We start from the raw sequence: 12,069 nt of genomic DNA, 5'->3' as shown, positions 1-12,069 counted from the left end.
AAAATATGTGACTAGGGTGAGTCTGGGGTCAAGAGTCAAGAGTCAAGAGTCAAGAGTCAAGAGTCAAGGCAAAAGAAAAAGACACGGCACATAGATGAAGTCTGTCAGGCTTCGGGCACATAACAAATCAGGCAGCTCATTCGTCGGACCGATCTACCATGCAACTGCGCCATCGTGGAAAAGAGGATATACTGTATCGGCTGATTGATACAGTATAGGCTAGTCGAGTAAGCGATGGCAAGCTATTCTATTGCACCGGGCTTCTTCGGAGCCAAGGCCTGCGGGAGTCAATCCAGACGTCCAATAAAACAGAACAAGAAGAACAGGGGGATGAAACAGACAACTGAGAACAATATTGGCGTTTGGACTTGACAGAGCTCTATTGTTGGAGGAAGAAAGACATTCCAACAATCGAAAAGAGATTATTGGAGGAGATGAGGGTTAAGTTAAATCACATGGACTTTTCAGCCACCCGCGGACATTCCCATACAATCTCCTACACTCTACTTGACTGTCCTTTATTCTCCCGTTGGATTTATCGAATGTACATCAAGAGATGTGATGTGATTCGGAAAGACTGCCACTGCCGATGTGTGTTAGCTGCATGCGGGCCGTCATCTGTCAATACAAAGTCTAATGCGTCAAAGTGGAGAGCTTAGGCCGACCTTGATTTCAATAATTGCGCAGATATAGATATTTCTTTCCCATAATGTCCACGGACCTTCGGCTGATGTTCTATAGTTCTATTGGGCGTCTGCTCAGGCAGCCTTCACATAAATCGCGGCAATCTTCATAGCGCAAGGTGGCGACGCAAACTGGTGCATTCTGAAGCCAACCGCATCCTCGTATACTTACAAGGGGGAAAAAAACTTATTAGACAATAAAATGAAAAGGTTGAAGTGAACAGAAAATCCATTCCAAGGAAACTCGTATTGTACAAATAAATCCACACTGGCCTTTTTTTCCTAGGTTCTCGCTGCAATACATGAATTATGGTTGTCGTGATACAAGAACCCAAATGAAAAAGAAAACAAAAGGGGGAGAAAAAAAGACAACGCTGGGGAAAAAAAAAGAAAAGACATTTTTGGCCTGATCAGCTGCACATGTTTACGCAAAGTTGTCAGGCCGGTCAACCCAGATGTCTTCGAGCTCAGCGAAGTTTTGGAAGTGCAGGGGACGGTGTTGGTCATCGTAGAACTTAAGCGGGGTGTCGATCTTGACGTAGATAGGTCTCTTCTCCACGCTACCAAATGAGCTGCCCATAAAGCTATAGTTCCAGACGTTATCCTCGGGTACAAGGAAATAGCCGCGGATCTTGTCACTGAGGAGCAGCTGACACTTCTCACCCATGTTGGTGGAGAAGCCTTGAGGCTGATCCGAGGTTGTGTCCTTGTTCTCTGCGCCCCACTTGTAGCCCGCCGGAGTGAGGCCCCAGGCGGCAAGTGAAACGGATCCAGGAGTGAAAGAGACCGTCATGGTCACGGTCCTCTTATCCCACGAAGGATGGGCGTTCATGAGCCGTGCGTGATGTGTGACATCTGCGGCAGGCATGTACGGCGGCTCATTGCCAGACACTGTATGGATGATACCAAGCGGCTCCAAGTTTTGGAGATAGTCGTGCTGCGGCAACTGGTGTGGCAGCTGGACGTCCCGGGTATTACCCACCTGTGGAATCATGACAATGGTGCGGACCTCCTTAACCTGATCATTGTCTGGGGGAGAGCTACCGTAAAGGTAACCGGTGACCTGCACTCGGAGATCGGCGATAGTGATGAATCGCTTGAGGACGTTCTTAGGCATGATGTAGGTGTAGCCTTCGTCCCGAATGTCGTCAGAGGACACATAGATGTTGTTGGCCCTCGTTCGGAGGTTGGAGGTCGCAATCGCACGAGTACGCCACTCTGTCTTAGAAGCAAATGATTGCTGCTCATACTGAGATGTAGTGGTAACGACAATGTCCTCACCACGAGCGTTCTGAGTCTTGGTCGTCACAGCAGTGAGCTGTTTCTGCTCTTCTTGCTGCTTCTCGATCTCCGCCGCCTGCTGTCGCTGCAGGGAAGGCGCACTGATCTCCATACCCAGGATAATATCACGAACTTCGCTACTGGTCAAGCTCTGCACGTTGACATTGTTCTTCTTGCCATAGTCATTCAAGATCAGATCACGCAATTGCACTTCGACCTTGATCCAGTCCTCATCAGACAGTGACGGCCAGATGTGGTGTTCTTGGGTGATAACGGTCTTGTCAGGTCGAAGAATGATCTTGGCTTTATCGATATTGACGTGAAGAGCCCGGAGGATGAGAATGAGGCGAGAGAAGGCAGTGTACGGGGAAATAGACTTGAGCCACTCGTCATACAGGTTGAAAAGTACCATCTGAGGCTCGGTTGCACGGAGAATCATATCGGCCAGCTTCTCGACCTTCATGGCGGCCTGGAAGGGCAGCTGGAGCTCAGAGGCACGAATGGAGATGTTAGGGAAGTCGAGCAGGTGGACCTCGAGAGGGTCAAGAAGACCCTTGCGGGTGACAATAAGCTGCTTCGGTTGCTCTTCCACGGGGAGAGATCGGATGAGAGCTGCAACTTCTTCGGCTGTCTTCCACTTGGCCAACTGACCCAGACGCTTTTGGCCTGCCCAGACACTGGTGTGGATGATCTTCAGGAACAATTGTCCAGTCCGAGGGTTGAAGATAAAGATTGCACCGTTAATGGGCTTCGTAGTCAAGTTACCCTCGAAGGTCTTGTGGATCGTGACACGGTAGACGTTAGTGTCATCGATGAAGAGCTGGATCTGTGGGCTGAAGAGCTCGGAGTAGTTCTGAGAATTGAGGAACTCCTGGCTGCTCTCCGAGGCATAGAGCTGGAGACCCTTGCGGATACGCTCACGCAAGACATACAAAGCTGGGTTAGCTTTCATGATCTTAGCCATAGCCTGCTGAACCAGAGTCTTGAGGCCTGGGAAGTACTGTCCGTAGGCCGAGAAGAGGTTGTATGCAAGATCAACGCCAATCATCAATCCAGTGGCGGAAGGATAGATACTCATGCTGTCCGTAGTGTAGTCGAGATACTTAGCACGAACGTACCGCTCAATGTCGTGAGAATCGTAGTCACCATATCTAAGCTGAACGTCGATCCAGAACTTGTTTGTCGTGGTCGGCTCGTAGACGTCCTTGGTATCAAACACAAGGGAAGGTCGGGTGACATTCCATTTGTTCGTCGCGAAGAGCAGGATATCCGCACAAGAGCTGTTCATCTTGTAAGACTTACGTGGGTGAATAGTCTCTTTCTGAACGGCCTCGATGCCAAGCTGCTCCAATTCCTGGTCCAGGACTTGACACAAGTCCATGACGACCGATTCGTGGATCTTCTGCCACAGATGGGCACGGAAAATCTGAATCAACGAAATCTTTAGAGTGGGAATCTTGCCGTGCAAGAAGATACCGGTCAAATCAAGTTGCACCTGGAAACCAACGTAGACGTTGGCGCGGTTGATGGTCGGCGACCACCAGAGAGTGAACCGACGGTTGGGAATCTGGTTCAAACCGGATCGCTGAGCGTTGGTAAGCTTCTTGAACTTCATACTCTCTTCGAAACCACTGTTGTGCAGGACAAGGTAGTCATGACGCAGGTAAAGCTGATCTTTGTCGACTCGGAAACCAGCCCACTCTGTCTTCTCGGATTCGAGGCTAACTTGCTCAATCTTGAAACTGTGCGTTTGAGCCGAATCATCGGCGCCCTTCTCAGCCCTAGGAGATGTAAAGGCACTATAGAGGCTTCTTTCCTCGGTAGAAAGCGCGGCAAACTCGGCAGCAGTGATCTCCACCGTTTGCTTCTCCACATTCTTGGAACCATCCTCTCTATAAAGCACCAGAATATGGTTCGGCGTCACCACAAGATCCTCTTTCTCACCGCCGATCTTGATGCGGTACAGGCGGTCGATGCCATTCACTATGTTGAATGCACGGCGAGGCTCTCCATCGGGACCCAGAAGTAGGTCACCTTCGCGCACGTCTTCCACATTGATCTCGGTTCCATCGCATCGCAAGAGACGGGTCCCCTTGGCGAGACACGCTTTCTCCCAGAACAGACCTTCCCAGGATGGGAAAGCTGTTGCTTTGAACAAAGTGTGCTCGAGAATTGTTTCAACACCACCCAATGCTTGGATAACATCAGTGCGGTAAGCATTGAGGTTCCAGAGTTTACCGTCGTGTCGCTGGCTAGTCCACCAGAACGGATTGCTCTTCATCAGCTGGTATTGCTTGAACTCAGCGCGGAGTCGGAATCCCTTGTCAAAGCTGAGTGTGCTCCGATCCTTCTGGAATAGTGTGTTAATGCGAGGAAGACCACGATCCCAGCTGTCCTCAAGATCCTCCAACGTCAAGCGGCGGTTCTGCTGCTGGGCTTCCATACGCTTCTGCGAGTATTCCATCCAAACACGCTGAGAGTCAATGAACTCGGCTTCCCAGGGAATGATGTATCGGAAGATATTCGGAATCAATGTTTCCTCGTCATGAGACATACCCGCTCGGAAGTGGGTGATACCAGTGTCGGTCTGCTTGGACCAGCGCTTATCACTGGTGGGAATGAGGATGTGAGATCCCGAGATCATACCAAGACCTCCAAGCTCCTTGGGTGTGTAGAAGACCGCGGGAGGGAAACGAGACGGCATCTTAGAGTTCAGACCGATCTTGACTCGAGTCTGGATCTTTGTTTCGCATTTCACGATGGTATCGAGAAGGTTGACAGTCGACACAGCAGCCTCACGGTAGTAAGTGAAAAGAGCAATCAGAGCAGTGTTCCACTTGTTGGCGATCTTGGTAAATGTGGTCGAACCAGAGGACATAAGGATCTGTCGGATACGGTTATTGAACTTTTGAACATCCTCTTCAGTGACCTGGAGGAAGGCATGTGCCGTACGTTCCTTGGTGGAGTTGTCTACCAGAGACCAGACACTGTCTTTGACTGAGAACTCCTCGTTCAAATTCCGCATCTTGGGGAGAATCCGGACTTCGAATCCATTCATCGAGAACAGCAAATTGGGGTTGTCCTTACTGTACACACTGGCGAATGTATCATCCCATTCAATGGTGGTGATGGATCTTGGGAGGCGGTTCTTCATGTCCCAGAAAACAGCACGACCAAGGTTGACATCGTGACGCATCAAGCGCATACGACAATCACGAGGCCAGCACTTCTTATTCTTGTAGCCAATGACGTTCTCGAAGTTAGGGTCAGGATTCTCGGTCAAGAACCGTTGGATCAGGTCGCGGGAGTCATCGGCCTGGAATCGGAAGAAGACCCAGATCTTGTCAACGTAACGGGTGTACAGACGAATGGGGTGTCTTGTCTCAGTAGCACGATCTCTGAACTGCAAGAAATCGTTGGGACTTCCGGGAGGACCGGCCATTTCACTGGCTCTCTGCAAACCGAGAAGCAACAGATCGATCATCAAGCCGTAGTATTGGAACACGAAGCCCGAGAATTGCAAACCGCGAATCAGTCCGTAGCTGTTGGTGTGGTTCATGTCCTTGTAGCTGAGCTGAACATTGTTCTTCGAGGTGATGTAGTCAGCCAGGTTGTGATCCATGATCAATCGGAGCAACCGATTCAGCAGAGTGATGTCAATCTTCTCATAGACCTTGGATAGCTCAGTCTCGATCATCACGTTCGTCTCGCCTTCCGCAGTCTCCCAGACATTGGACAGGTTGTTGATACCCTGTGTCCACTTGTATGTAAGTAGAGGAGGAACCTCAGAGTCGGAGGGCTTGATCCAAGCGGGGAAGAGATGGCGCTGCTCTGCTTGGTACCAAAGGTACTGATCCAAATAAGCGTCGGTGATCTTCTCGATGGGCTCAATATCATAGACAGGATTGATGTTGTTGTAGTTGTCGTTCATGTCAATCTTGACCTCCTTGAACGCTCTCTGTGTCAGGAGGAATCGCTTGATTCTCGCCAAGGTTGTGCCGGGAGAATCGTAGGCCTGCTCGATAAGAGCCAATTCCTCTCGCTGGGTTTGGTTCAGTCTGCCCTTCACAGAGTAAGACTCGCGCAGCCGCTCAAGTGCAAGGATCAGGATTTTAGTGTCGTGCTTGTAGGAAACACTGGGGAAGGGAATCGGGGAGAACTTTCGAGACTCCAGCCAGTGAACCATGGTGGTGTAAATTGCGACCGCCTCTTCAGAGGAAACATAAGGGCCATCCTTCAGATAGTTGTGTTGACGCTCTTGCTCAGACTTGAGCCAGAGACGGGTGAGTCGGCCAAGGTTCTTCTTTGCGACAGTCTTATCAACTGTGGCACCACGGCGAATTCTCTCTCGGTTGTAATGAGCGACAGAGATCCACCAGTCGGCCTTGCTTTTAACATAGCGAAGAATGATGTTCTCAATCGGTGCGGGCAGGCCGGGAACCTTCCATGGGATGTTACTCTTCCAACATCTCCAAGCCTCTGATAAATGCTGCAGAACCACGTTGACCTTGTTTTGCTTAATACCCTCGGGCATCATGTCCATAAGATCGGCCATGACGGATGCACGCAATTCAAGATCGAAATGAGACTCCACACGCTGCTTGGTGACCGTTTTGGCAACACCCTTGCTGTGACGACCCTCAAACTGACGGGAAAGCAGGTTTCCGAGCCAGCGCTCAAGGAGCGGGATAATACCACGCATAAAGAAAAGCCAAACTCGCCAAGCGGGCGCCCAGAAACCACATCCGGGGCCCTTGCCAACGGGACCGGAGTTAAATCGGTAGTAAATCAAGTGTTTTAGATCCTTGCAGGAACGGATCTGGTGCATAAGCTTATACTTGTACCGATACATACCGGTAAGCTGGCCCACATGATTGAAGGCATAAAGAATACCATCGGCAAGTTGGAAAGCATCGATGTTACCCAGACGATATTGGACTTGGGCATCGACGATGAGCTTGGTCAACCGGAGAATTTCACGCATCAAGTGGAAAGCATTTCCGAAGCGAGACTTCTTACGCTCCTTGGTGGTCAATGTCTTCACAGGCTTCAAGTTGAAGTTATAATCAAGATGAAGATAAGTCAAATTCTTGCGGTGAATCAACAAATTCAGCATGTTGAAACCCTGGCGACAAACTTGCAAACCGGCCTCAACCCAGTCAATCGTTGTTTGCTGGAAGAACTTGGTCGTTTTGAGGGTCTTCAGGAGGTTCTGCTTGCTGTGAGCCTTGGGTGTGCCTTTGTGCAATTCATTGAGAACGTAGGTCTTGAGCATCTTCTGGTATGAGACTCGGACTTTGACAGGTTGGCCCTGTGGGCAGTGCTCCAAGTACCATTGCTTGACCAACGGCACATCCTGTGCACGAACCATCTTGCCAGATCTCTTATCGAATGGGTGAGGGGCCCACCACAGGGCGATGGCGGACGCAGTGTCGGGTGTGTAAAGTTCTTCGTCATCAAAGAAGGGCTCGACGTCACCCGGGAGCTCAAACTCGTCGTCTTCATTATTGCCAGGCCCGAATATTTTGTCTTCATGGCTGACGGTGATATTTTTAGGCGCGACGGAGCGGGAGGAGATCGGATTGATTACGGGGTCGAAATAGAAAGCCGGCAGGTTAGGATCCTCGGTGCGAACGTAGACAACCTGGGGATGGGAGTACCAAGCGACCTTGACACTTCGGGGCAGGGTATTGTAGAGGAAAGGGAAGGTGACCCGGTACTCAGTTCGAATCGGGGCACGGAAGATAATGCGGTCAATGGCGTTGAACTCGCTGAAATCTTCGTCATTAGGATCGATATCTTTGTACAAAGGCTCAAAACGGGGTCCACCAGGAATGGCGACGTTAAGGGCCTTGGCTGTGAAGAAGCTGTTCAAGTCGAACATGTGGTAGTAGTTTTGGTCGACAACATCACTCAGAATCTGGTGACTGAGCCGATGGAGAGTCGCCATCTGGGGAAGAGACAAATTCCACTTCTTGTAGCTCGGGCCATTCACGTGGGGGTATCAAGAAGGGGACGGTGATCGTAAAACCAGTCATAAACTGCGGCATCTTCGACGTCATCCAGTTCCATCTGAATGGGCTCCAACGGTTCAACATCTTCAATGTTTTCGGACCACGAAAGAGGTGGTTCTTCGTCGTCAAATGGGGGAAACGCATCCGCTTGAAGTGTCTGCGGTCACTTTTCTCCCGACGCATGCACATCCACATCGTTGCCCATTGAGCGTGGAAAACAGGCTCGATGACACGCGGTGTCTCATTGACTAGAGTGAGACAACCGTTGACGTGATAAAGAACCTTAACTTCTCTTGCTGACTCCCAAGGCATGGGCATGTTTTCCAATAGCTTGAGGACGGCATGTGGCATGAACTTGAGCGCACCGAGGTAGCTCCGCTTCTCGTTGGTGAATTTCTTCTGCGAAACGTCACCAATATCTCGGACAATCTTTCGCAGATGCTCCGGTGGCATATCAGCCTTTTGCGTTTCGACAAATCCTGCTTTGCGCTTCTCGCCGAACCGATTGCGTTGCGTGCGCAGCCATTCATTTTTCTTCTGCGCAAATTTTGCGACATTCGGGTCGGCCGGCGGCTGGTAGCCCGGGGGCGGCGGCGCCAGTGGCACGGAAGGAGGAGCTGCACCCCATCCTGGAGGGGGAGGAGGGGAGGAGGCAAAGATGCCATGATGGTGATTGATGGATGGAACCCTCCCTCGTAGAGGTTGTGTTGGCTCCAAGTCGCGTCAAGCCAGGTTGGAGGTCATGTGTAGCAAGACCTGCAGCTAGTAAAAAGGAAATACAACTAAAAGGAAATAGCTGGATGATGGGGAGATGGAAAAAGATGGAAGATTGAGATGCAAACGCGACAAAGATAGAGATCCACGATCCCCTACGCGATGTGACTATCTCTGCTCCTGTCCCCGTCGAACTTTGAGAAGTGGCGGCTCCGACTGGCACTATTCCGCATTGGGACTAGCGCAACCTCGCCAAATCTGCGCTAGCGTCGGCTGAAGCAGAAACCCACACAAACCCATCTCGACATATTTCACTTTGCTTCACGACAACTCCGACAACTGCCGCCCTTGACCAGTTCAAGTACAGTCAAGATGACCAACAACAGACTGCAATACGTGAGTTCTACGAGAAAATCCTGACCGGAAAATTATTGATCTGACTCTTTTTCGATTTTCAGCGCCGCCGGAACCCGTACGTTTCAAAATTCCCTCACAAAGACCATTCCCTCAAACGACCATGATCTATACGATGATTCGAGTAGCGGGATGGCCACCACCTTTTCGAACGAGTTATTGACGGATTTTCTTGCTTTCAATAGGTACAACACGCGGTCCAACAAGGTTCGCATCGTCAAGACCCCCGGCGGTGAGCTCCGTTACCTTCACCTGAAGAAGAAGGGAACTGCTCCCAAGTGCGGTGACTGCGGCATCAAGCTCCCCGGTGTGAGTAGTCCCTCGGCGTCCCTGATGCATTTTTGAACGGTTGTGTGGGATGTGTGCGATTGCGTGTGGGCCAACCGAACGACTTTTAAAAAAATTCTGTCTGGGTGGGCGGATGTGCGAACGAATGGTCAACCGAAACGCTACAATCTCCATACGACCGTCTTGTTGAATTTTGGGAGCCGGATCGACTAACAAATTTTTTCTTAAACCAGATCCCTGCCCTCCGCCCCCGCGAGTACTCTCAGATCTCGCGCCCCAAGAAGAATGTCAGCCGTGCCTACGGTGGCTCTCGCTGCGCTGGCTGCGTCAAGGACCGCATTGTCCGTGCCTTCCTGATTGAGGAGCAGAAGATCGTCAAGAAGGTCCTCAAGGAGTCCCAGCAGAAGGCCGCCAAGCGCTAAGCGTGCTTTTTGTCGGTGTTGTCCTTTACGGTGGAGCGAACGTTATGGGGAAAACGGCTGGGAATGGTTCTCTTAAAACATTAAAGATGAACAGGAACAGCTAGCACGCGAGTCCAAAAAAGCAAGGCTCGTGGCTAAGCAAATGAATCAATTTCATTTACCTTCATGAGAGATTCCCTGACATGTCCAATCAAGTTGTCTGAAATTATCTCCGCGGTGTCTTTCAATCTGCTTCTCGAATGGAAGCCTCGTACATATCGTGTCTGTCCCGACCAGCAATCGTGACACTCGATGTCTAGCTGGGATGACGCATTTGGGTAAGTCTATGATGGAGAATCGGGCAATATCTCTCAGGCCAGCCCAGCAACATCTCTTCTTGGTCTGCACCTGGTTTAAACGCCCAGGCTCTGACAAAACGTAGTCGTCGCTCGCTAGACCAACGACGTTCTCTGTGTTGGCAACCGTAGCCGAGTGTAGTTCGCCTAGTCTCCGGGCTGAAATACTTGGGTGTTGATCTCAGTTAAAGCTGCGCTAGCAGCCTTCATATGTACATTCGACGCGGGATTACGACCCCACATGGTCTGGTCAATTGATCTAGGCCTTCCAATGTTGCTCTTACAGATTAAGCCAAGCCCGGCCAACTCACAACACGCAGTATAGTCACCCTAGGTGGCCATTTTCCTGCAATAGAACAAGATACCATGCAACCAGCTGCGGGTCTGTATGGTGCCTGGTAGTTCGGGTTATCACGGCTCTTATTGCATCAATGTAGGTATATGTATGTATTGTGACTCCGTAGGTTAGAGCTTCGGTATAGTGAATACCGAAGCTCATCGCCAAGCTTCACGGCAATGGAAGATCCTGCTTGGGGCAGAGTACTAAGGACGCGAAATCACGGAGTCTCAGTATGTAGTTCTCGCAACTAGCGCCTAAGACATTATTCCCGAGCTACCAAATGCGAAGCCGCAATTTCACCCTTCATCGGACACGAATGAGCTCTTCCATTATACCCATCTACCCATCAACAACATAAGTAGGCAGAGGACATTATCTATGCCATAAGCAACTCTACAGTGCAAGCTATAAACCTAATGCTTGGCCTGACTAGGTCGAGATCGGCCAAGTAGTGGTCATCTTCGATAAAGCAACTGCACCTCGTGACCTCGGAAGCGTAGCTGAAAGAGGTACACATATCCCTTACTATGGACTAGTGCTAGTTACAGACCGTAGAATGTTGTGTTAATGTCATTGTGGGGTGTCTTTTTGTCCGCGGATTTGTCCACTTTAGCAGACGGCGGATTGAAACTCCGGCCAGTCATGCGTTAGCTTCAGAGTCAAAATAATATCGCTTGTTGGCAAGGCTCTCAGACCCTTCACTGTGGAATACCTCATCTAGTTCGGGGATATAATTCTCAAAAGTGGTGTCTGCAAAAGAATCATCCCAATCCATACGTAACGTGTTATCTGTACATAAGTACATGAATATATCTATAGGGCATGGGAATTGCAATGAAAAGGAATCGTTATTGTTGCATCATACTACAGGAAATCAGTTGAAGAAAAAGATTATAAACTATGTCCATATGTACATATACTCTGTATAGCGGCATAGTTGCATATATTCTTGAGTGCCGATATCTTGAACTGCCCTTTTGGGCAGGAGCTTCATCCTGCACCTCCTTGTGCCTTGACCTCCTCGAGGCTGCAGATGAGATTGGTTGAAGATACACTAGATTTCCTAATCTATGGATGCCTATCATCCTAAGCAGATGTACTACTTTAAGGTTCAAACAAAAGGAAATATAACCTAGAGCATGATGCTCGGACGATCTTGTAACTACTATCAGTCAACATATAACATGTGATAAACAATATAAATCTCCTTCCTAAAGGAGATCTAGTATCTCTGCACTATCTAGTCTACACTAGCTCAATATACAGTAAAAGAAGCTAAAGGTATACCAATGAAGATCGATCCCTCTACTTCCATTGTTTTAGCAAGTGCGTAACGCATATGTAAAGTACGTGGCCGCTGCGATTCGTTCAATTCCCGGTGGTTGAAACGCCAGCCAATAGAATGAATCCCCGGCCCGGATCCGAATGTCTTCTCTTTTAACTTTTACTGTGAAAAAGCAAAGAGGTAAGGAATTTTCGCCGCCTCCATGATACCCCGACCCGGGAATGAGGATGACAACAGACAATGGGATCGACCAAGAGGCGGTCAGGCGATTGTCCTGTGTCGCATCCCTAAAA

At 49.7% G+C, this 12,069-nt stretch overlaps 2 protein-coding genes across 2 annotated transcripts; one reads left to right on the top strand and one right to left on the bottom strand.

The window, feature by feature from the left end:
• Nucleotides 1-1,107: 1,107 nt before the first annotated feature.
• prp8 (U4/U6-U5 snRNP complex subunit PRP8) lies at nt 1,108-8,643 on the bottom strand (the record flags this gene model as incomplete). The annotated part of the gene is made up of 3 exons (XM_056712216.1): nt 1,108-7,884; nt 7,937-8,551; nt 8,602-8,643. 3 exons carry the CDS (start codon nt 8,641-8,643, stop codon nt 1,108-1,110), a joined length of 7,434 nt encoding a protein of 2,477 aa, XP_056565931.1.
• Nucleotides 8,644-9,064: 421 nt separating this feature from the next.
• Nucleotides 9,065-9,816, top strand: N7489_006465 (60S ribosomal protein eL34; the record flags this gene model as incomplete). The annotated part of the gene is made up of 4 exons (XM_056712215.1): nt 9,065-9,088; nt 9,151-9,164; nt 9,292-9,415; nt 9,628-9,816. 4 exons carry the CDS (start codon nt 9,065-9,067, stop codon nt 9,814-9,816), a joined length of 351 nt encoding a protein of 116 aa, XP_056565930.1.
• Nucleotides 9,817-12,069: the final 2,253 nt, after the last annotated feature.

The sequence above is a fragment of the Penicillium chrysogenum genome (genome assembly GCF_028827035.1).
Source record: "Penicillium chrysogenum strain IBT 35668 chromosome Unknown utg000004l_segment0_segment0, whole genome shotgun sequence".
NCBI classification, from domain to species: Eukaryota; Fungi; Ascomycota; class Eurotiomycetes; order Eurotiales; family Aspergillaceae; genus Penicillium; species Penicillium chrysogenum.
The sequence above is the reverse complement of the archived record's forward strand: the minus strand, read 5'-3'. Positions and strand labels throughout refer to the sequence as shown.